Source organism: Protopterus annectens, chromosome 9.part0, assembly GCF_019279795.1.
Source record: "Protopterus annectens isolate FY-2018-M chromosome 9.part0, PAN1.0, whole genome shotgun sequence".
NCBI lineage: Eukaryota > Metazoa > Chordata > Ceratodontiformes > Protopteridae > Protopterus > Protopterus annectens.
In genome coordinates this window covers 26,392,464-26,419,001 of record NC_056743.1, presented here as the reverse complement: position 1 = coordinate 26,419,001, position 26,538 = coordinate 26,392,464, and the positions used below count along the sequence as shown (strand labels likewise).

At 39.5% G+C, this 26,538-nt stretch overlaps 1 protein-coding gene across 3 annotated transcripts in view; it reads left to right on the top strand.

Moving 5' to 3' along the window:
* The window catches only part of LRP4 (LDL receptor related protein 4), a 2,374,694-nt gene that overhangs the window by 1,828,148 nt on the left and 520,008 nt on the right, over positions 1-26,538 (top strand). For all 3 annotated transcript variants that reach the window (XM_044082533.1, XM_044082532.1, XM_044082534.1), the window contains exons 17-18: positions 654-862; positions 20,859-20,940. In XM_044082533.1, the coding sequence (XP_043938468.1) occupies positions 654-862; positions 20,859-20,940 (291 nt within the window). The remainder of the gene's footprint in view (positions 1-653; positions 863-20,858; positions 20,941-26,538) is intronic.

Below are 26,538 nucleotides of genomic sequence, written 5' to 3'. Positions count from 1 at the left end.
GCTACCTGCAGGCAAATAACCCAAGTGTGATGACTTCAACAATGTATACACTCGAACATTACATTTTATGGTAAGTGTACACAACTGTACTTTTTGTCCCATGCCATGGTTCACTTTTCTGGTTTCAAGGTAGCAAGTGACCCCTACATTTTGTTCCACAAATCTTACTTGATGATGATGAAGATGCATTCTGATTCCACCCAAGTTTTAGTCTACAGCAGTGTGGAGTTCAAGGTGTAAGTAATGAGTTAAGAAAGATGGAGTTTAGTTTTATTTGATCTTTTAATTGAGTATGCCTCCATAGAACCACTTTATATGGACATTTAAAGCATGAATGTGTTTTCCTGTTAAGTTTGTATCTTCGTTATTTCCACATTTGTAACTTGTTTACTAAAATGTATGTCCTTTGTGATTTTACTATCCAGGAATGTATGCTCAGGATATGTTAAGTACCTTTGTTGAGGGGGTACTCTTCTTTCATGAAGAAGTAAGACTGTAACTGGTCACAGTTCTAAGATTTGATGTAGAATGTTAATTAACCATGTGTGGGGTGAGTAACATTTGCACGGGGAAGATCTTTGTGTGTGCCTTTGAATATTTTTTTCCCTTTGAACATAGTAAAATTAAAAAGAGACCTTTCGGCCTTTGATCAGGTCTTGACAAGTTCCTGCTTTTTGCCCGAAGGACGGACATCCGCCGAATCAGCTTTGATACAGATGACCGGTCAGATGATGTCATCCCTCTTGCTGATGTGCGTAGTGCTGTGGCCCTGGACTGGGACTCCAAGGAAGAGTCCATCTACTGGACAGATGTCACCACTGATTCCATTAACAGAGCCAGATGGGATGGATCCAGACAAGAGGTATGCCCCATTTACAGTTTAAGCAGAGTATGGGTTTTAGATTGAGTTGTGGTGTTTTTTTTTGTTTTTTTTTTTTAATTAACTACGCAGTGCCATTCCCACAGAAGTAAGCCATTCTATAGACAGAGTAATTGTGTTCTCTTAGCATTCCAGTATATTGTTCTGTAATCTCAGTCATATGCTACAAACCTACGTGCCCACTTTTCTTAATTTTAGAAACGCCAGTAGTAGTAGTTCAGACTGAATTGCAGCCTTTGTGGAAATTGTTTGCTTATAAGGAAGTAATGCATATTGTAAGACTCCATGATTACAGATTAGTCATACATAATGAGTTATATTAAACGTTTTACAAGGTAGGGGAAACAGTGGTGTTGTAATAGCTTGCCTAAGAATACAGGCATAAGCAGGAAATAGGGCATGATTGATATGTCTACATATGGTATAATTATTATGTCACTGTAAAACACCTTATACATGTATGGCAATCTGCCCTGACCACTAGAGTTCTGTGAGAGCCCTTTTAGAGTTAACAGGCATTCATCCCTGCTGCTGCCTACTTGCATTCAGTAGTTACAGAATTTTCTTTGGGTTCACGTGTGACTAAGTTCTTACTTATGTTAACTGGAGTAATACCTTAGTATTGCTGTGCTGAAATGTGTGGATGACTTGGAAGAAAAACTTCACGCTGTGAAAAGCAGTGAAGCAGTACAGGACAAGCATACCCAACAGTGGCAAAGGCATAGTACCAGATGTCTTAAAGTTTCATTGTGGTACACTCACAAATTACATAGCATGCAGATACTATAGTCTTCACAAATTACATAGCATGCAGATACTATAGTCTTCACAAATTACATAGCATGCAGATACTATAGTCTTCACAAATTACATAGCTTGCAGATACTATAGTCGTCACAAATTACATAGCATGCCGATACTATAGTCTTCACAAATTACATAGCATGCCGATACTATAGTCGTCACAAATTACATAGCATACAGATACTATAGTCTTCACAAATTACATAGCATACAGATACTATAGTCTTCACAAATTACATAGCATGCCGATACTATAGTCTTCACAAATTACATAGCATGCAGATACTATAGTCGTCACAAATTACATAGCATACAGATACTATAGTCTTCACAAATTACATAGCTTGCAGATACTATAGTCTTCACAAATTACATAGCATGCAGATACTATAGTCGTCACAAATTACATAGCATACAGATACTATAGTCTTCACAAATTACATAGCTTGCAGATACTATAGTCTTCACAAATTACATAACATGCAGATACTATAGTCGTCACAAATTACATAGCATACAGATACTATAGTCTTCACAAATTACATAGCATGCAGATACTATAGTCTTCACAAATTACATAGCATGCAGATACTATAGTCTTCACAAATTACATAGCATGCAGATACTATAGTCTTCACAAATTACATAGCATGCAGATACTATAGTCTTCACAAATTACATAGCATGCAGATACTATAGTCTTCACAAATTACATAGCATGCCAATACTATAGTCTTCACAAATTACATAGCATGCAGATACTATAGTCTTAGGTTGGATGACATGGTTGTTAAGGGGTATTCAGACTGACAAAATGTGCAATGAAGTAAGCAATAAATGGAAGTGCAGTACATGAAGAAGCAGAGTTTTTTTTTTTATTTTTATTTTTATTTTTATTTTTTTTACTGTATCTTTTTCTGGGTCCTGCTCTGCTGTGCTTCAGTTCCACCACTGAGTTTATCAGCCTTTTCAGTCCCCTGTCCTATGTGTAATGCAGCCTACATCTTGGGTGAGAGCAAGCTAGTGACTGATTGTCAGAACTATAGATAAAAACTAACTACAATTGATCATAAAGGATATAAATTAAAATTTTAACTCAGCAGTGTTGAAACCTGATTAAAAAAAAAATAAAAAACATTTTGCAGGGGTCAGCCTTCCTCCCTTGCACCCTCAACATGGGGATTACACCCCAACCCCAACTCTTTATATTAGTAGTTAAACAGGGTGACTGTATCTCAGGAGCAGATTAATCATTTAATAATTGTGTAACACAACTATATTGTAAACTCTTTTGTTTTTGTACCAAAACTTCATCAGATGTAGTGTGATGAATGAACGTAAATGTTTTGTAACTGGCCATGTAACTGAAAAGCACCTTCAACAATGTCAGAAAATGAATAATTAAGAAAATAAAAATACATTAAAAACTGATAGTAACACATAATAGACAATAGTATATGTGAATATAAATTGTTGTCAGTTTTAAAAGACTTTCACAGACACCAAAGCATTGTTATTTTTACCTTGGATTAATGTTTGAGAGGTGTGTCTTTAAACATGCACCTAGAATTAATCATTTCATTTAAACCAGAGATGGCATTGGCATTTAATCATCGGTTCAGGCAGTAGATTGGCTGCTTACTCCCCATCCCCATCCGTAAGGCACTGGGGCTCTGGTTCTGGGATCAGTTTGTGTTTTCCCAGTAAGTCATCATAGATAGATGTTTATCATGTTACACTGCTGCAGTCATTACACTTGGGTTATCCTGCCATCAGGTGGTCCCGCAATCGGCCAGAGTTCCAAAGTCTTGGTCCGGCATTGGTTGCTGTCACTTCTTCCCTGACGTCAGTGTGCCAGGGTTATATAAGATGCATCCGACGCCATTTTCTTCAGTCTTTCTTGCTGTGCGGTGCCCGAAGCAAAAGCAGTTCGCAAGTGCCGGTCGGCCGACTCCTGAGATTTTCGAAGTCGAATTTCAGATCCAAACTCTTCAATAAAGCTAAGTACCCCGTTAGGGAAACTTTTTTTCTTGCCTCAGACCGATGTCAAAAAAGTTAATAATTGTATTTCTTGTGGGAAGCAAATACCTCATAAAGACTTCCACTCTTACTGTATTCCATGCCTAGGCCCTGATCACGACGTCACTAGTTGTCTGTTTTGTGCTAGATTTAACAAACGCACTATAAAAAGACGTTTTGATTTTGCTTTGCACTACTTTGGCCGAAGGTTCAATTATAGTATGCTGTCGGATCAACCGACGACCGCAATTCTTAAAAAACGCAAAGACAAGGATAAAGACAGGCATCCGTGGTCCAAAACCGACGACGAAGCCTCTTCTAGGCCAGTCACCGGTTCGCCGGTTCTCAGTGAGGTGCTTTTGCAACCCCTGACAGCTGCTATCTCAGAGCCACAGGCCGCCTCCGACTCCCATATGGACACAACTAGGCCTCTGGAAACTCAAGGTATTGGGCCTACGGAAACTAATCCTTCAGATGGGTCCGGAGCCGCTGAGCAGGCATCGGCTTCTGAGGGTGTTTTCAGACCTTCACAACTTACCATTAAAGCAACAGCCAAGACAAAAACACCATTAAAGACAAAGAAGCAAGTACAGCATTCTCCTGGACACTCCTCCATGCCTAAGAAACAGATGCTCAAAATGGCCGAAGACCTCATTACTCTAATCAGGGGTTCCCATCCCCCTCCTGAGAAAAGGCCTAGGCAGGATACAGACTATGATTCCTCTAATCAGGTTTCCATTTCCTCTGATTCCTCATCAGACCAGGGATACTCTTTACCCCCCTATGAAGAGTCTGATGCTGAAGAATCTATCCCCTTCAGCCTCTCCTCCTGAGGATTACTCTTTTGGGGAAACTTTACGTACCATGAGGGAGCATTTCCATTGGGAAAGTCAGGATTATTCAGAATCCAAGAAAAGGCTCAGGGACTTCCTTTTATTGCCTCAGCACAGGCCCCTGGCTATTCCGCCTGTGTTAGATATTGTGGATGATGTGTTCTCTGAATCCAGCTTATCTCCTGATTCTTTGCCCCCTGCACCCGCCAAGCCAGATAGGTATAATAGAGTCCCTGACTCTCACAGATTTCTTTATAAAAATCCTTCTGCTGACCCAGAAACCATTTCCCAGGGTCCCAAAAATCCAGTCCCCCCTGACAGAGATTCTAGAGCATTGGATAGATGGGGGAAGAAAGTTTAACTTCTGCAGCTTTAGCAGTACGGGCTTTAAATTGCCAGTTTCACATGCTTAAGTACCAGCAATATTTATTGGCTCAGTTAAAACAGAAAATGCTTGCAATCTCAGAAGCTCCTGACTATAAAGAAATGCAGGATTTATTGCATGCAGTTGAACAGGTGGGAAAACATACTCTGCAATGTGGCTTTGATTCTTTAGAGGCCTCTTGTAGGGCCACAGTTACAGGTTCTGTGATTCGAAGACATGCTTGGTTAAAAGAACAGAGTTTACCTGATCATGTTAAGGCAAAATTATTGGATGCTCCTTTACAGCATGATACCTTGTTTGGTGTTAAGGCAGAAGAGGTGATAAAGAAAATGGAGGATAAAGCTAAATCTATGCAAACAGTCAAAGATTTCTTACAGGTGCAACCACCTCGATTTAGCAGAAATTGGCCTACAAAGAATTGGTCCTTTCCAGACAGGCCACAGAGAGGCAGATACAGACGCCCAAGAGGCAGATCTCTACCCCAAGGCTCTAACAGACAATGACAGTGGGGTACCTCAACCCCAAAAGGAGGTGAGGACAAGTCTCAACCTTACAGGAAACAGTCCCAATGACTTCCCCCTTCGAATGCCAAGCACTTCCCTTTTGGCAGCCCCCTTAGGGGGAAAACTAGCACTTTTTTCTCAAAATTGGCGAACAATCACCCAAGACAAATGGGTTCTGAATATTGTGTCTCAAGGTTACAGGTTCCACTTTCATTCTTTACCAAGGCTAAAAGGAATGCCAAACCTGCCACAAAATCAATGGGCAGAGGCTACAAAACAAATTTCAGCCCTCATGGACATGAGAGCTATTCAAAAAGTACCACAGCAGGAACAAGGACAAGGATTTTACTCAAGACTCTTCCTGGTCCCCAGAAAGGACAAAGCCTGGAGACCCATACTAGACCTTTCAACTCTAAATACTTACCTGGATGTTCCGAAATTCAAAATGTTGACACTACAGCAGCTTCTTCCCATGCTGGGCAAGAAGGCTTGGCTTGTTACGAGGCATACCTGCATGTCCCTATCAGACAAGATCGCAGAAGATACCTCAAATTCAAAGCTGGTACAATGCGCTACCAATTCTCTGCATTGCCCTTTGGCTTATCTACTGCGCCCAGGGTCTTTACAAAGTGCCTGGCACCAGTAATTGCATTTTGCAGGCAAAAAGGAATTCAAATATATCCATAACTGGACGACTGCCTCATTCAAACAGAGAGAAAGGACATTCTTCTAAAGCATATGGCGTTTGTAAAAAGGTTGCTAATTTCTGTAGGGTACACAGTAAACGAAAAGAAGTCAAAACTTGTGCCCTCACAACAGATAATATTCCTGGGTGTCATCTTAAATACAACGGCCCAGATGGCTTATCTCACGCCAGACAAACAAGGACAACTGACTCAATATTTTCAATTACTGGCAAAAAAGTCCCATCTCCCTGCAAGAAAAATTCTGCAGGCCCTTGGATTCATGGCATCCTGCATACTATTAATTCCATATGCCAGACTGTGTATGAGGAAATTACAATGGTACCTAAAAAGTGTTTGGACTCAACACTCTCACAGTTTAGAAGCAGTAATACCAATAATTCCCTGCCTACAACAGGAGTTTCGATGGTGGGCACAGGCATGTCACCTCAACAAGGGTCAGCCTTTCATTCTACCCACAGCCAGGCAGACTCTAACAGATGCTTCGGATTACGCCTGGGGAGCACACATGGCAGGAAAATGTATTCAGGGCAAATGGACTACAGACCAAATGCATCTTCACATCAATCAAAAAGAGATGTTGGCTGTTCAAAATGCCCTAACAGCTTTCAAGGACCTTCTGCATCCAGGACAATTATTATTAAAGACAGACAACACCACAGTAATGTGGTATATAAACAAGCAAGGGGGCACTCATTCTTATCCCCTATGCAGGCAAGCCATGACCTTGTGGAACACAGCTCTAACTTACAATTTCATCTGCAAGCACAATTCCTGCCAGGAAAGAAAAATACTCTGGCAGACGATCTAAGCAGAAATATCATGGACCCTCATGAATGGAAATTGAATCCACAAATCTTCAGCATGGTAACGCAAAAATGGGGATGCCCAGACATAGATCTTTTTGCCTCCCCACTGAATTGCCAACTACAAAAATTCTGCACAAGGACTTACACACACAAGCATGGAAAGTGGATGCTCTTTCATTCAGGTGGAAAAGCCTAGAAGTTTATGCCTTCCCACCACTGCCTCTCTTTTCAAAGGTACTCCTAAAAGCCAGACAAGAAAAACCACAGATGATCCTGATTGCTCCAGTCTGGCCACACCAGCACTGGTACCCAATCTTAAAGAACTTAGCTCAAGGCCCGCCATGGATTTTGCCTCAAATTTCACACTTTCTGACTCAACAAAACAATCAGATCCTGCACGGTCAGCTCAAAACCCTAAACCTGGCTGTGTGGCAGATTCATTAGTCAAACAGGCAACACCTCTCTCTAAAGCTGTTATGGATGTCATTTTGGGGGCCAGAAGGCCTAGCACCAGGAAATCCTACTCAGAAGAATGGAAGAGATTCTGTGCCTGGAACCAGGCTCAAAGCCTTGACCCTCTTGTTCCAAACATTTCTCAGATTTTTACAATACTTAACTGAGATGCTGGACAAAGGCCTATCCTTCTCATCAATTAAGATCCACGCCTCTGCCATTTCAGCACATTACAACATGGATCCTCCTTTATTCTCTCATCCCTTGCTAAAACAGTACCTCAGAGGGGCTAAAAATATAAGACCGCCCCGGAGAGCACCAACACCAACTTGGGACCTCAATTTTGTTTTGGAAAAACTGACCCTGCCACCATTTGAGCCAGCCAATACAGCCGATCTAAAATTTTTATCATGGAAAACAGCTCTGCTCCTATCAGTAACTTCAGCACGAAGAGTCGGAGCTACAGGCATTAGTGGCAGTGGAACCTTTTATAATTTTTCATCAGGACAGGGTTTCTTTAAGGACAAACCCTACCTTTATTGCAAAGGTGGTATCTAGTGTGGCTCTTAACCAAACCATCCATTTGCCAACCTTTTATTCAAACCCCCAGAATAAAGGGGAGAAACTTCTGCACTCTTTGGACATACACAGGCAGCTACACTTCTACTTGGACAAAACAAAAGCTTTCAGGAAAACTGAGCAACTGTTTGTAGCATATGCTGCAGGATCACAGGGCAAGGCTATCTCAAAGCAGACTATCTCCAAATGGATAGGACACTGTATTCGTTACTGCTACACACAGCATGGAAAATCAGTCCATAATAACATTAGGCCACATTCTACCAGAGCAACAGCCACTTCAACAGCCTTTCTCAGAGGAGTACCAGCCAAGGAAATTTTGGAGGCTGCAACTTGGAGTTCAGTGCACACCTTTACCAAGCATTACCACTTGCCTCTTTACTCTAATCCAGAGCAGGATTTGCCACTGCAGTTCTGCAGGGCCTCATAGCCAACCCTAACTCTTTATAGACCAGCCACCCACCCTTAGCTTTGGGATTCTACCCAAGTGTAATGACTGCTGCAGTGTAACACGATGAACATAGTACAGTTTTGTACCTACCATAAATGTAGATGTTCGAGTGTTCACACTGCTGCAGTCCAAGTTACCCTCTCTCCACCCCCTCTGTCCTAGCTGGACTTATCTATACCTTTCTATCCTATACAACCTTTGTGGTGCATTTGCTTGTAACTGAAGGTATTTTTATTTTATATGTATATGTTTTATTAGCAATATGTATTGCCTACCTACTTGGGGGCACCTGACATCTGGGGCAAGAAAAACTGAAGAAAATGGCATTGGATGCATTATATACCCCTGGCACACTGACGTCAGGGAAGCAGCGACAACAACCGACGCCAGACCAAGACTTTGGAACTCTGGCCGACTCCGGGGCCACCTGACGGCAGGATAACCCAAGTATAATGACTGCAGCAGTGTGAACACTCAAACATCTACATTTATGGTAGGTACAAAACTGTACTTTTTGAAAGTAGAAGGGGATATATGGCACGACTTGCAGATATGTAGAAGGTCATGCAGAGCTGGCTTATTTACATACTTGAATGCCAGGCATACATTACCATGTTAGAGACTGCATGAGACAGAAGAGCAGGTCAGGGTATTTTGGCACTCTGGGTAGTATAGGGAGCTTATACACTGCAGTTTTTTGGTGAGGAACTGCTGTGAGTTTTCAGGTTGGGTTAAGCGTTTGGATAGGATGTATTGTGATATGGACCTGATGGAGGAATGAAAATCAAGTTTGATTAGGAGGAGATGCCTTTAATAATTGTTTGGGTGAGGCTGAAGACTTTCTTAATGACAGTGGATATGTGATGGTCAAAGAAGATCTTGTTATCCAGAAGGCATTGAGGTCTCTAATGACAGTGTCTCTTGTAAGGAGTTGCTATCATTTATATGATGCTTTTTTAAGGATCATAGGGTCATAGATTAGTACTAGGCTAACTGCTCTTGCAAGCCATTTTAAGCCTAGCCAATTATCCCTTGAGAGACTCAAACCCTGCACCTTGTGTTTGCAAGGCAAACACCTTAGCCATTAGGCCACCCTCCCAACCTCTGACAGAAGTTTAAGCTTCTCCACCGATATGAAGCTATATTCTTTTGGTGGTCATCTTTAGACCGTGATCCTGATACCATAAGTTTGTCTGAATTAGGTCACCTTGGAGGCTTGAGTGCCTGCAAAGGATTTGCTGATGGGAAGACGTTTGTAGTTGTCTGTGTACTTGGTCAGCCAGAGGTCTTTAATGTCATAGCCCTGGGACACTAGTGATGACAGGTATCTTGAATAGTGAACCATTAGCCCTAACACAGTGGTGGGAGTCGATGAGCCCAGCTGACAATCCAACAGGCTGTATATGGATTTATATTGCGTTTGACCAGTTATTGATGAAGCCAAAGCAGGATGCAGTGTCAAACACCTTATTTGTGTACTAGAGTTAACCTTGCCTAGTGCTTTTGTGACTGGTATTCTTGTAACTCCAAAGTAGTGTTACCATCACTGTCCCTACATGTAAAACTTCCTGATCCACTACATAAAACAAAAATCTGTCAAAATGGTTACATGTAACACAATACCTGTCTAATGCACTCAGCTCACTTTTATTCTTAATTAGAATTCAACACCATGTTTTGTGTTCCTAAGGCTAAAAAATAAGGGATCCTGTCTGTGCCCTGCAGTGATTCTTAGTGGTTCTAAAACTATACCACTTGCTGTAAGCTTTCATTATATATTTATGATTCAGGAAACATTATTTGGAAAAAAATTGAAAGCATGTCTTCAGTGCCTTGAGATCCTGTCAGGTTTTTCTGAGTGTTCCTGTTTTTCTGCTCTTTCATCACATCCTCTTTTGTCTATGGCAATACAGCAAATATTGCTGATTCACTGTTCTCTTTCTGCATTAGATCTGGGTGTATACTTTCCAGTTTTGTGTCATTAAGTATAACATTGGTAGGACATGCTGTGGCATTTACATAGTTTGTTTTCCATGGCTGTCTGCTTTGTGATCTCATGATTACTGTCGATGTTTGGAGCCCGAGAACTAGCCTGACTGACACGTCAGTGCATTAGCACTAAGCCTGTGTTCTCCTATAACTGAGTGGTAGGCCATTCTTATGAGCCTTTTATATTCCATCTCTTTACATATTCATAAATATGAAATGGCTTTTCTCTGAGGAAAACCGGAAGGAGGAGTTGGAAGGAACTCTTGTGTAATCCTGACAGTCATACGCCATGAATAATGGGGAGATGGCATGCTGTAAGTGTTGCAACTACTGTGAAAGTCGTAGAAGTGAAGTCCTTTGTTGGAATCTCAAAATATCCCTGTCTAGAATTCTGGGGTCCTGAAGTATTGTGGGATCCTTTCAACTCCTTATTGTGGATGTTGGTCTACTTGCCATCCTGAGATGCCCAATGCCCAGTAAATGCCTATAGTTTTGATGTCTGCATGCCAAAGAGGCTGTGCCCCACATTTCATTTCATAGTTCCTTTCTGGATTCTGTCAGTTATTTTCACAAAAGACTAAGGTGGCGCTTGTCATGAAATCTGTACTGTATTTGTGTTTGTTTTAAAGGCTGGGGTTTGCGCTTTCTGGAAACTGGTAGTCCAGTTGTCTGTTGTGCGAGTGTTGTCTCCTGTTATACTCTGTTACTATCTTCCTTCATAGAGTAGAGCCTGTGGTCATTGCATCTGACCTCAATATTGCAGGAACTCTGCCACAAGGCCCTACACCTACTTGTTTATTGAGAATTATGTCAGTGTTTAATGTAAGTGTATATATGATGAAGAACCTTGCTGCGTGTTAACTTTCATCAGTTAAATATATTCCTGCTCTGTGAGTGAAAGTCTCTGTGAAATATTCTGTGCACTCTAAGGATCTCATACTAAGTTGGCCACTGTTCGCTTTTGGCTTGAGCAGTAGGCTTTACTGCATATGCTAGTTATTTAGTCTCAGGAAATGACAGACAACCTGTTTTACTTGCTTCTCTTTGTTAATCGCTTTCTTCTGGATAGAAACTAATTGCTGTCAGTTATAAATTGACCTGACCTTCCACACAGTTCTGTAACCCAACAACAGCCAATTCCCAACCTTGGTGATCTAATTTTTGGCTGCAGTAAATGTTAGAAGTATAAGAAATAAAACTGTTGAAGTATGTGCCTAGATTATTTAATATAAGCTGGATGTTCTCGCTGTTGCTGAAACTTGGCTAAAACCCAGCATAAACAACTCCAAAGTTGTACCTCCCAGCTATAATATCCATAATGATCGCATAAAAAGGAAAGGTGGTGGTATTGCTTTAATATTTCCCAACACCTACCACATTTCCCATTACAGCAAACCAATACCAAAATTCAGTTCAGCAGAGCTTCTTATTGCTTTCCTGAAAATAAACAGTTATAAACAAATATGTATTACTGTCCTTTACATCCCCCTCCTAGCAACAATACAGCTATACTGGAAGATGTACCACAGTGGATATCCATAACATTTCCAAAAGAAAATATGACTACCTGATGTGAATGTCAGTTGGATATAAACTGTAACTCCCCTACTTCTAGCATGAACTTGCATGGTTTCACACAACTAATTAATAGCCCCACACATTATAGCAAGACATCAAATTTTCTGTTAGACTGGATCCTAGTGTCAGACCCTAACAAATACACCACCACCGGTACAATGTCAAACTCTCTCATTAATCATCTCCCAGTCTACACAACTAGACATCTCACACGTCCAGTTAAACAGCATATTTATATAACAACATGTAGCCTTTCCAAGTTTGACCCAGAAATGTTCATTACTACACTATCATCTGTTAATTGGAACTTTCTAAATATTCTCCCCCTTGATGGTGCTGTAATTGAATTCAGTACAAGTTTTCTAAATATCCTAAATAGCCTTGCACCTCCTAGAAGGAAGATACTGAAAATACATAATGCAATTTGTCTATCCAGAAAGAGTAGAATGTTCATGCAGGATACAGAAAAAGCATGAAAACAGTGGCAGAAATATAAAACACCTCAATATCTTGACAATTTCAGAATGTTTTGCAGTCATATTAAAAACCAAAGAAATGAAGACAAAAAACTATACAGTAATAACTTTGTGAAAAATACTAAACAAAACCTTAAAAAAATGTATACCCATTAAAGAAATCTTTCATCCCGGCCAAAAATTCAACTCAAACCCCTCTTCCCGCTAACTCACCACTCAAAACTGCAATACGATTCAACTCTTATTTTGTAGATAGTATAACATCTCTGACGAAAGATTTCTTAACATCTAATCCCAACCCTGCCGAGCAGTCATGTATCACCACATCCAATTTCACCTTCAAACCTTTGCCCACATCCTATTTAAAACTACTCAAACTTAAACCATGTTCTTCTTAAGCTGATGACCTTTCAAGTGAATACCTAAAAATAGCAACCAATAGCATTGCCTATTCTTTCTCAATCCTTATAAATAGATCAGTCCAAGAATCTAATGCTCCCTCTGTCTGGAGAAGATCTCACATTATCCTTCTGCACAAAGGAGGAAATTCAGCAGACATTAATAACCTTAGACTTGTTGCAGTCTTATCTCCCCTCACCAAAATACTTGAAAAATGTATTTAAAAACAATTGCTGAACTATCTCCTGCAGGAAGAAGTCCTATCCCTACACAACATGGCTTCTGTCTTTCCCATAATACTGGCACTACCCTAATAGCCTATGTAGATACTGTCAGAGATAATGGCAAACTAGACTCTTATTTCTAGACATGTCTAAAGCATTTGACACAGTTTGTCACAGCAAACTTGTACTTCAGATGTCTTCATTAGGTCTCTTTCAGCTCACCCTTCTGTGGTTCAAAAGCTGCCTGTCCAAGAGGTATTAGTCAGTAACATGGCACTCCATGCTCCCTCCTTACCTCCCAGTCACCAGTGGTGTACCACAAGGATCTGTCCTTGGTCCATTCCTCTTTAAGATTTTCACCAACACCCTCTATACTTCCACAAAACAGACGACTCTAATACAATACACAGATGATTCCACTCTCATTTGCACATCTGACAACATAGTGCACCTCCAAATAAATACTCAGGAAGCTTTAACAGACACTGAAACGGCTTTGTAACTCAACTCATGCTCAACCCAAGAAAAGACCAAACTACTACTTTTTTCTCCAGATTCTTGTCTCATGAAAAAACAAAATTTAAAGTCCTCCATCTTGATAATACAACCACTGAAGTCACTTCTCATAACAAACTATTAGGAATGATAGTCGATTGTAATCTTACATTTGACCAGCATATACCAAATTGGATCAGAAAAACTCGTCAAAAACTTGGGATGCTTTACAAAGCCAAAACCTTTCTCGTCAACGCAACTAAAACTACACTTACCACTACTTGTCTCCTCCCAACTCTTCTTTATGGCATTCCCATCCTTACTAACCTCTAGGTTTCACAAAAATTAAAACTTGAACAATGCTATAACAATGTTGCTAAATTTGCAGCACATACCCTTTCAGAACCCAGCACTGTGTAGCACTGAAAAGCCTAAATTGGTTAGAACTGCCACATAAACTAACATATGCACTTCTTACCATCTATAAAATTATCCAGCATCCATCTGCCTGTCCAGCAATAAAAAGCATTCTACACAACTATGTTCCCAGTTGGTCATTGCAATCCAATGACCAAAAACTCCTGTCTACAAACCTAGCATATCTGCTGGGCATTGTCTGTACTCGTACAGGGTTGCTAAGGCCTGGAACTCCTTACCTGTATCCATCAGGTCTATACCCTCTCTCCCATCTTTCAAAAAACACTCGGACAGACTCCTAGCTAAAATCTGGCTGAGTTCTTGCTCAAAACCAGGATAAACTATATCCCTAAATGTATACAAGTACCTTTTCATTCTTTATACTGCCTTACTCTCCCTTCACTTCCTTACTGCTATCTAATTCTCTTCCCTGACTTTCTCTCTAAGTATATCATAAACCTGTTTTCCCTCACTTCATATTGCAATTCCAATTTGCATTAGACTAACTTACCTTCACTTTCTCTGCAAACTGTCTAAAATTTCTATAAATATTAAATAGTTGTCATATACCTTGTATTGATTTTAACCAATGTTTTTTATTATGTCTAATTTTTTATAATTATTTAAACTGCAGATGTTTTTGTTTTATTTCTGAGGATTGTAAAATTATTGTTCTTAAAATGTTTTGTAATAATTTGGAGCTTTTCTCCCCGGGCCTCAGCTGAAAATGGGCTTCTACCCAGTCAGACTTTCCTGATAATTAAATGTCAATAAATAAATAAATGACTAGGGGTCAGGCTTCTCATTCAGTCATACATTACCTTTTCATATTGCTAAAATGAGTTCTTTACAACACTCCAGACCTTTAGTGGGCATTAGGCCTGTTATAGATGTCCTCCTGTTGACATGTTGCAGTATTCTGTACAGATGGGTTTTCTACTCTTCCTACCAGAACATCCGGCCAGTATACAAAAGATTTCAGTCACTGTATGGTGTGTGGGACATCTGACATAGCCAGCAGAACGTGGGCCATAAAAGTGACGTCTGCGCGCACCAGACCTGATGTTACATGCATGTCCAGTCATACTTGCCTGGAGGGTAGCCAGACTTATGATAGATCATTGATTGGATCTTTGTAGATGGTTTAAGATGGGAGCAATAATGATGTCTATACAATTGCAGGCCCAAACTGTGAGTTCAGAACATTGAACTGTGTGGTGCTTTAAGGTGAATGTCCATAATGTAGTTTGGTAAGTTACGGAACTGCACAGCTAACCACAATATCATGTGTTAAAAAAATAGTTTTGCAGATGGGGCAAGATGTCTGCACAGCATCCTAAGTTTAGAAACCAGACCTTACAAATGGTTCTGTGTGTTTTTTATCCCTAAAACTACAGATTAAACAGCAGCTGCTATTTTTTGTCCGCACCCTCCACTCCTGGTACTAACCCTCCTCCTCACGTGGAGTCACAATCCCTTTTGTGGTAGGATATGTTACTAGGGGGGTATGGAGAGTGCAAGACCAGCTGCAGCATTGTTTGTGTTGCTTACTTTGGGTTTTTCCGATATATGTCCTGACCAACCCCTAGCATAGTAGTTTTATGGACTGTAGGTGGGCATGCAGTGATGATGTAAGGAACCCACCCCCACCTACACAGTGGCATGCCCCTACCTGTGGTGCACCTTATGGTGCATTTGGCTAAGAGGTTAAGATTGTGAGCTATAGCTCTGTGGTACAGGGTTTGATTTCCTTATCCCTGGTTTGTCTATTGTGCGATCTCAAGCAAGTCACTTAACCAGGTATTTCTCTTGGGTCGCCCCAGAAAAAGGGCTGTGTGTCCATTAAGCCTACCTGGTTAACAGATAAGGGATTATTATTGTTATTATTATTAACAATAGTATTATTATTACCTCAGCAATTAACTCTCATCCCATCTCCAGTATCATCACGGAATAATTTACCCAAGCATGCCCCCCTGATAAGCCTTTGTAAACTCCACCCTGAAAAAGGTAAGCAAAGATTTCTGCATTATTCCTCTTTATGTTGTCATTAGCCTCTCAAGCTCCAAGGTCGGTAGTTAAAAACCCTGATCATTTACAGACATTTCCAGTGTTATAGAACTGAGATTAATTAGAGATTCTGGCATTTGACAGAGTTAGGGTGGTAGAGCAGAACAAATAGAGCTGCACTCCTTTGGAGGATGGACAGCACTGCACTACACATCCTGGGGGTGTGAATTCAGTTCACCAAGTCACCACTTGGTAGTAGCTTTCAATGATGAGTGTACAGAAGCATGCAGTTGTAGGGAGAAGGCACTGTGGCTCCCTGCCTGTTCAGAGTTTGGCCGTACAAACTCCCTCATTTCTGGATGTACTAATGAAGGCACAAGCAAAGACCATGGCTAGCTGTATCATCTCTCTAGATGGCTGCCAACCCGTTAATGCACTGAGGTAATTCCTTAGAATGAGAAAGGGTGAACAAATGGGTAGAATCTGATTTTGGTTGGCTTGATGGTTGATAGGTATGGATGGGGCAAAAAGTGCTCAAAATAGTCTGATATGCAGCCAGGGATTTATCTATCTGTGCTACAGGGCTGACATAGTCTAGTTTACTCTCACAGTCTCCTACTTACAAAATTTTACGGATAGCTAAAACTCTATGGCTGCTTGTCTTGATTTGTCATGCTCTAGTCTCTTCCCGTTTATGAGAAGAGAAATTCTACAGTAAAGTTATCTTTAGCTCTGTAAACAGCTCAAAAATATGTTATCATATACAGCTTTTCTCATACAAATATAATAGCATAATTTAATGTAAATCTGTGTGTATGTAAGGTCAAGTCTTAAGTCAGTGATTTTCATCAAAATTATAAAAAGTTTAAGCCCCAAGGTTAAATTTCTAGTTTTTCTAAAGTGATCTGATATAGAGAACATGTGTAACATTCCTAAAATAACATCGGCTGTACATTGTACATCTGATCACTGCTGTTGGTTTCTTCTTTGCTTGTTGCTTTAAATTACTTGTGGACTTGAGGGCTTTTCTAGGTATGCTTTAACACAGCTGTTTGCAGTGGAAGTAGCTTATTACAACATCAGCTTCCTTGGATGAAATGACACAAAGTTGCCTTATAGGAAATTTAAACAAAATATTTTAAAACTGTACCAAATAGAAGTGCCCTTTTTACACCCAGAAGTTTCATATGTAGTTAGAATTCACATGCTTTTTGGAGAGATTCCTTTACATACGGAAGTGATTTTCCAGTCCACAGCCTGCTGTTTTCCCTTGGTGGAACCATATTTACAGTTCTGCAGTGTTAATTACTAACAGTTGCACAGCCTCGTGTTATGTAAGATTACCAAGAGTCTGCATTCTGGCTGGTTAAATTACATATCGTTTAGAACTTTAGAACCACTCATCTAACAGAGGCTTAAATTGTCTGAAAAAGTGGCACAGGATTCTGAAGTCTTCCAACTCAAACCATGTCACATCATCCTTTATAAACAGTGGTAAACTTTTCAGTGTTAATAAATAATAAATGACTGTGTTTTTGCAGAATGGTTGGAGAAGTTGATACCCCCCAGTTACTGCCAAGAGACATTTTAATCCATAATGTTATTACCCTTAATCAGCCTGTAACACACACAGGGTAATTATATCAAATGTTATTACCCTTAATCAGCTTTTAACACACAGAGGGGTAGTCTCATCATCCCTAAACTGTACAAATATGAACAGCAAAGATACGTTTTTTATTTTCTTAGCATAGTAAACATGCCAACAGGATTCTTTCCAGGCCACATTATACTTAGTGACACAGTACTCAAGCTGAGGTCACAATAGTGACTTCTGTAATGGGATTGTGGAAGGCTAATACCTAGCTGTTACTCTGTAATATGGCTCTAATGATAAAGTTGTAGCCTGTAGAATTAAATTTACATTCTCCTGTCATCTAGCAATATTCTCATGTTTGTCCCTTAATGTATAACTTTATGTAAAACAGTATTATTGATGGAATAAGGATATTCTGGAGTCATGTAACCAAAATGTATGATTACGTTTTTTAGGTTTTTTTTTTTTGCATTAAACATGATGCTGTTTTGAGTTGCCTATATATGTAGTAAATTTAAAGTTTTCTGGAGAATTTTATGATTGTCCAAAGCAGTGATGGTCGCACCTAACTTTGCAGCAAACTTGTCAATCCAAGTTGAACATGAAGATGGCATAGATGATATAAAAAATAGACCAAATACTGTGGAACTCCTTGATTAACCAGTCGTAAGCTGGAGACCAATTGAAATAACTTCTCCATACATTCTCAGTTACACAGGCATTTATTGGTCCATCTCATTTATTCTTACTATGTAATTGTTGAAGTCAGTGGATACCAACTTTTGAATAATTGGTTTATGAGTAACTGAATTAAAAGCCTTGACAAAGTCAAGGTAAATAACATCTACAGTTAAGTCATTTTATTGATTGAATCACATTGTTATAAAATTGTGATAAATTAGGACGGCACGTGTGTCCAGTTATAAAACCATGCTATATCAGATCCATACTTTACAAACTAGTAAGTTTGACAAGTAGAACTGGCAATTACTAGCACAGAAATTTATCCTCACATTTCTGAACTGAAACCACTGTTGCTGTTTGCCACTCACTAGGGATGAATCCAGTGTTCAGCCATTACTAAAAAGGGTACGTTAAACGTGGGATTAATGGGATTTGTATTTCTGAATGAGAATACCCTTCTCTCTCTGCACACTTTCATCTTATTCATTGCATTTGCTACCCGTTCCCCAGTACTCACAGATTATGTGCTTGATTTAATTTTGTCATAAAGGAGTAATGTTGAAGTCACTGATACTGCTAAAAAAGTAGTGTCAGCTGCAGTACTAGGTGAGATATTTTACTGGTTTCCTCGCACTTACAACTCTTCTGCTTGTTCTCTTTTGAGCAGATGTCAGTACTGTGCTTTGACTCTCCAGAAGCCTCATTAATGGCCTTTCCTTAGCTTGTTTCTTTCCCTCATTTACCAACATAGAGCAGCAAGGTAGTCCAAGCCATTATTAATTTGTACCGATGTTTGGTGTGCTAGTATGTCTGGTTTGAAATTTGTTAAACTGTGATTGCTGGTATCAGTTTCTTGGGGGCACATATTAGTATAACGCATTCCAATATTTTGTGTTGATCTATCTGTACTGGTTTTCCAAATCCTAATGAATTAAAAACCTCTGACCATCTAACCAAGTTGTGGCACCTGTTGCACACACCAGATACTTGTTTAAGTGTGGGAGTGATAAAAGAAGATTTAAAGTTCTCATGTTGTTTTTTTTAAAATCCTCTGAGTAAAAAGATCTTGAATGTAGACATTGTCCATTTCCTGTGTCAGCCTGCAAACTCACAATCTCAGGCCCTTGACTCCAGGTGCTATATTATAAAAATGCATGCTACATCACAGTCTGCAGGGATCATCAGTTTGTATTTTTCCAAATTCCAGTAGGGTCACTTTCACCTGTTCAGATGGCAAACAGGTCTCTCCATCATTTAGATCTGATTTGTGGACCACACTAAAATGATATATTTTCTAGGGGGCATCTGTAATGTGCAGCTGCAGTGCTTTCTAAAAGGTTATTAATTATTTCCCACATTTCTTGTCCACATTTACTCTAGGATTCTTCAGTGCATGCTGCTTCTGATGACACAATTCATAACTGAACTAATAGCGTTCATCTGTGTAATAAGACTCTCAAATATCTCTAAGAGCCAGCAGTCAGGCTAGTGGAGCAATTTGTTTTTCAGACTGAATTTATTTTTCTTTGGATAAATATTTCTGCATTGCATTGTGCTGTCTGTCATAGTTACAATTGCACACATTAACCATCATATCCCATCTTTAAGAATTAGATGTTGCATGCTCGTTTCACCCAAAATTCCATCTGTCATAGTTACAATCGCACACATTAGCCATCATATCCCATCTTTAAGAATTAGATGTTGCATGCTCGTTTCACCCAAAATTCCATCTGCCATAGTTACAATCGCACACATTAACCATCATATCCCATCTTTAAGAATTAGATGTTGCATGCTCGTTTCACCCAAAATTCCATCTGTCATAGTTACAATCGCACACATTAACCATCATATCCCATCTTTAAGAATTAGATGTTGCATGCTCGTTTCACCCAAAATTCCATCTGTCATAGTTACAATCGCACACATTAACCATCATATCCCATCTTTAAGAATTAGATGTTGCATGCTCGTTTCACCCAAAATTCCATCCCACAAGAGTGGTTACAGAAGCTGCTTGGAATTCATTTACTCTAGCTGCTCAGTTTATGAGCAACTGTGACACCCAAACAAAAAATATTTTTTCCAGGAGTTTCCCATACTCCCCTTACTTGGGAGAAGAACTTGCCCCTGGCGGTGACAGACAAAGGGGCAGATTTTACGAGCTAAGTGGTTCTTATCTGCCAGTGTACTCACTCCACATTTCTATTCACAAATCCCTGAATAATGGTTATGCAGTTTCTTAGATCCTAGTTTAGAAGGCTGCTTTTCCCGAGAGCCACTCTACAACTCTGTGTGTATCCTCAATGAGTCTTTATATATGTGGTCCAGTAGCACCTTAAGGTGCCATAAAAATACACCAAATAGCCTTGAATAACTATAGCTGGCGAGATGTGAATGATGCTAAATGTAGATGTTATTTTGAATGTAAATAGTGATGATGATAGTAGTAATAGTGGATGTTTTCAAGACACTGTATTGTATTATTTATATTGGGAAAGGCATTAATGTTGGTTACTGACTGTATGAGTTGTACTTAAATTTTCTTTTGTTTCATTGTATTCAGATTGTGGTGGATTCTAGCCTTGAGAGTCCAGCAGGACTGGCTATTGACTGGGTAACGCACAAGCTTTACTGGACAGATGCAGGTAAAATTAACACAGCAGGATTCTGTATTTTTCGATAAATTGTCTTCATTAGTAGTTACAGGATGTGGCTGTATGTTATGCAACTTCTGAGTGATTAGTTGCTAGGCAACTGTAAGTCGTGCTGCCTCAGTGATACTAGTAGATCTCTTACACAGCACACTCACTGGGCCATGTCATTTACATGCCATAGATGAAAGAAGCCATTTGTCAGAGATAGGCACTAATGTCCTTTTCCAACAACATTTCCAGCAAGCTGAAATCTTGCCTGCCTTCCTCCTTACCAGTAAAATATATTAGCTCCCAAGCAGTATCAGGTAGAATTTAAGATAATATGGGTAATATTTTGGGCAGTAATGGAACAGACCAATAAAGGAAAAATGGCAGTCCCTCATTTAATCAAGTAAGACTGGTTTGATCAGATTTTGCATTAACTGGCTTAGAGAATCAGGTTGAGTATGTGAGGGTTCCTGTTAGAAACAAAGGTGAATGAATAGCTCCACAAAGGATACTTAGCTGTATGGTTTGTTTCAGAGGAGCAGAAATAGTAATGATTTACTTGGACTTGAAGAAAATTAAAAATCCTCTTATGTTGTGTACCTGTGTTTGCTAATGCTGATTGGTGACTCTCCCATAGCTAAGCGAAGATTCCCTCTAACAGTTATAACTGTAGAAGACTGCTCTACATCAGCATTTTAAGTACTTCCTGAAAATAGGAAAGACACTTGTGGCCTGCGGACCAATGGCCATGTTACACATTTACCAGATAGTGATTTTGTTTTTGAATTAAAGCTGGTATAGAGGCTGTACTGAGGGTTATGTAGTATGAGCAGTACTTCGAAGACAAACCACATCCATTTCAAGACAGTGTCTTGTCTTCTTTGGGGGTTATAGGTGAGCATGCATACTCTCCTTTGGGCACATCCTTGAACTTGGAGTTGGAATAAACTTCTCTATTGATACAGCATCCCCCATGATCCCAAACTCAGTCTTGGTCCATCTCTGCATCGAGTTGTAACCTTGTCAGGAAGGGTAACCAGGCAACACCTCCCCCCCGCCGCAAGCAGAACAAGTGGCATGGGAGGTAAGAAGATGAGAGAAATGTAGTAGTCATTCAGAAAGATGGGCTGACTTATAAAATAGCCTGTACCCCTCTGCATGCTGAAATATTATCAACTGAATGCAGTGAGACTTAGTCTAGAACATCTTACCTTCACCCCAATGTGGCAGTGATACCAAACCCACCCACAAGCATAGTCCTGCTACAGTTCTTAGTACAGTCTCTGCAAACACCACTCAGCATGACACTCCCTTAGCTTGTTTTACTGAGCCATAGCACTAGCCTTGCCAAGCCAGGTAATTGCTCCTTAATTGTGATCAGATGAAAGCAGGAGTCATTTCATCTTATTCTACTAAAAAGTACACTTCCAGTGCCTACTACTTAAATATGATTAAGTGATGGCATGGTCATTCAGTTAGATCCACAGACTGCTTTTTAGCTCACTAGTTGCTGCTATGTTTTTGATTCTGTGCACCTCAGTTGTCCAATTCTGATCATAACTAATACCCAAAGTACTATACTTTTGCTTGTTGCTGCAGATGCATACAGTACAACTCATTGCAACCCCCAGTACTTGCTGCTGTTTTGTCTGTGTGTACACCTTAGTTATCTGATCAGATGCATGAATATATACATATGTAAAAGCCACAGTAATATATTTCAGTTTTTTGCTGCCAGATGCATACAGTGCAATTAACTGAATCCCACTGGTATGCACATATGAACATAGATGGACCCACTAGTTACAGACGCTGTATTGACTGTGCACCTCAGATGTGTGATTGCGATCAAGTGAAGAAATGTACTACTACTTGTGTATTAATTCAAACATTTTGCTGTCAAACACATACAGTGAAATCCTGTACAGTTCTCACACATGCACTTGTCCACCTTTTACAGAAACTTGAATAACTGTAAACACCACAGATGTCTGATTGTGCTTAAGTGAATTAATAAAAACAATGTGTCAGTAATATATTTCAGCTCATTTCTGACAGATGTATTTATTATAATCCATTGCAACCCTGAACATACACCAGTTACTTCCATTTTGACTCTGTGCATCTCAGATGTCTGTGATCAAGTAAAAGACTACTTAAATAATGGCCAACACAGTAATATATGTTAGCTCATTGCTTTCAGACCCATACAGTGCAAGTTACTACCACCCCATCTGCATGCATGCAAGCATCCACAGACACATGCACGACCACAGGCACACATATATGTGCACACCCAGTTACATTTTAAAAAGTGCATACTGTAATGTCCTGCCTTGCCGGCTGTCGGTGGTGCATCAAAAGACTGCTCTGTGTACTATTTAATTAAAAAGTAAATAAAACAAAAACATCACATCCTTGTTCAGTCAAGAGTCCATCTACAACAGTTAAGTTCTTTCAGTTTTGACTCAGCTTGTCTTATTTACCTGAAGAAGCTTGAGCAGTGTGAAAAAACTTCTCTGTGCCTCATCTGCTAGCCCAAACAGACCCCATTCAAATACCATTTTTATGTCCCTGAAGTGGCTGGAGGACCTGGATTATAGCATAATCACTTTATTCTATATGAAAGTGTAAGGCTGGGCTGTTGAAAGATAGCACAGCTAACTCAACTGACTTTTTTTTTTCTTTATAGAAATTGGAACTTCAACTGTCAGCAGGTCCAAGTCCTAAAATGGGAAAGTTTTCTGTCATTTTTAAGAAAAAAAAAATAAACAGAAACAAAGGCAGCTGAAAAAGTATTTTTTTTCTTTTGATTTTTGGATGGCTGCAGCCCCAGAAGTTCTATGCCATGAGCTGACTGTGGAGGGAAGAAATATTTGTGAATTGAAATTCAAAATAAACAATATAATTAGAAATAAAGAAGCTTGTCTGACTTTAGGGTAGTACTGGCACTGATTGCCATTGTAGTCTGTAGAAAAGGCATTTATTAAAACTGGAAGGCAGTAAACGACAGTATGGAGTGAAGCTCATTGAATAAGGCTTACTCTCTGCTTTAACAATGTTTTACAGATAAGATGTTTTCTAACATGCAATTACTTAGGTGGGTGGTACTTGCATTGAGGAAGGCATAATAAAAAAAAGTGTGTTTTACTGATCCACTGACAAAACAATGTTCATGGAGGAAAACAGAATTAGAGTACTTTTTTGCAGACTAACTTTTGTAGGCATATGGTGCTCAATAGTGTTGCAGCCATTGCTTTTCTGAAGTGCTTCTGCCTCTGGATGTAGTTTAATGAATGTCAGCAGTATGCAGATGGTCCTGATAGAATCCAATGCACTTACAGAAGAATTTGTTGAGGCGTCTAGGTCATTGAATCATAAGCAAGGGTGCATGTCATTACATGATGTGTACTTATAATGTTATAGAATAAAAATTTGTCACAAGACACCATTAGTAGAGTCTTGTAGTGCTGTGTATCTTGTAACACTGACAGAATAAATATTCGGCCTGAGACACACTGTTGAGTTCAGTTTTGGTAATCATTATGTTCAGTAGCCCAAAACCTCCGCTTAGGATAATCATTATGCATTGATCAGTTGTGTAATCACCACTGATCACTGAACGAACTTATAAGAGTTGGAAAAGAGATCTTTTTGCAAGAGTTTTTTTGTTCCCAACACTGCAGATAATCATTCTTTTATCTTTTTCCAGTTGCCTTTTACTTCATCTATTTTTTCTCTTCATTTTTTTTTCTTTTTAATAGTGCTGGTATCACAACATACATAGAGGAAATTTTCCATTTTGTTGCTGGAAAAAGAAATATTATGTAATATGTCATCTTGATTGTTTTAGCACGTATGGCAATAACAGTGATGTTTAAGGAGGTGCACTTGATTATACATTTCATGCCTTCAGCATAGATTTTGACTCGTACACAAGGTGTGTATACACCTGCTTTTGCCAAGGTTGCCTGTTATCACTTTGGAATAGGCAGTGTATTTGCTTTAGTCATTCCCATCTAGGGAAATAAAGCTGGTGTTTGACTTCATAATCCTCTCTTTTATTTTATTTTGCTTTTCTTTACTGGGTTTTTCTGACTATGTTTAGTCAATAAACATCTTTTCAGCAGAGGACTGGGGAGAAAAACTCTTAAATTACAAACATTGTTAAACAGACATTAAGTAATATGCATTAACAATATGCTAATTGAATTACATTCATATGAAAAAAGGCAACTACTACAGCATGAAAGATAATTAAGCACAAGTATATGAACATTTGAAGAGGTGTATTAGTGGGTTTGTCAAATAAATCATGTGATTAGTATTTAGAAATTCAAAGAAATGGAGATGAGAGAAGGAAATAGGTAATGCAGAAATTGCTAATCTTGTAGTTAAAGTGCAGTATAAAGTGGGTTCATAGATAATTGTATACATATGTCTGTCATAATGTTTGTCAGAAGTGTAGAGGTGGGGTTGAGCCATGTCAAACTTATGTATATGGCTGGGAGATTCTAGTAAAACTGTTAGGTGTTTATGAAAACCATTTGTGGGGCGTAGGATTCTGAGTGAAGCAAAACTATTTGATGATACGGCAGGCTGAAGATTACAGTAACATTTATTCTGGTGATATACAGCAGCAGATCCATTGACTGATTTGATAGCTGACGTTTTAGTTGTGTGTTAAATGAGCTTGCATTCTCCTGACCAGCCTGTCTTTGTTGTAATTGAATTTAGGTGGGTGATACAATTAGATACCTTGCCCTTATAGCATTAGGTTGATGTGGTATGGCAGAGAAATAGACTGTGAGAGATACAGAAAGACTGAGTCGTGCTGGATGTCATTTGAACAGCTGAAAACTTCTTATTCAGCTTGACACCTCTATTTACGGTAGGAGCAAACCCAGTTAAGAGGAAAAAGCTGATAGTGGATTCCACAGACTTGTCTAGGAGAGGACACTTTAGGTACAAGTGCATTTGTCTTGTTTGTTTGTGTCTTTCGGCTTTTCCCGGTTAGGGGTCGCCACAGCGGAACTCCGGTCCGCTAATGATTGGCAGTAGATTTTTACGTACTGGCTTGCCGGGCCCTAACGCACAACCTTCAGCGAAGGAACGCCCATTCATGCATGTCGCCACACAGAAGACGCTCTAACTGAGAATCGAGCGGGCAACGTCTGTCTGTGAGGCGACAATGCTATCGCAGCACCACCACCGCATCACAGAAATCGCAAAGATGGTTTATGTGCCTCATACCTCAAAATGATTGCAGAGTCTGTGGAATATGCTGCATATGATAGACATTTCTGCAAGCAAGCCAGGAAATTATTGGATAAAGGATACGAGTTTGAGAACAAAGAATACTAGATGAGATCATGAAAATGTTAATCAAAAGTATTCTCCCTGCAGGAAGATTCTTAAGTGTGAATGGTTCTAGCCACAGGAGTGCATCACTTTTCCAGGTAAATTTAGAAAGCAGCAGAGAAAAGAAAGTGGAGCCCACCAAATTAGAAGTGAAGCAGAAAATATTAGTTTCAATTGTGTAAGAAACACAGAGCATTCCACACAGTGAGGCGGTCTTAAGCACTAAGGTTGCTTAAAAAA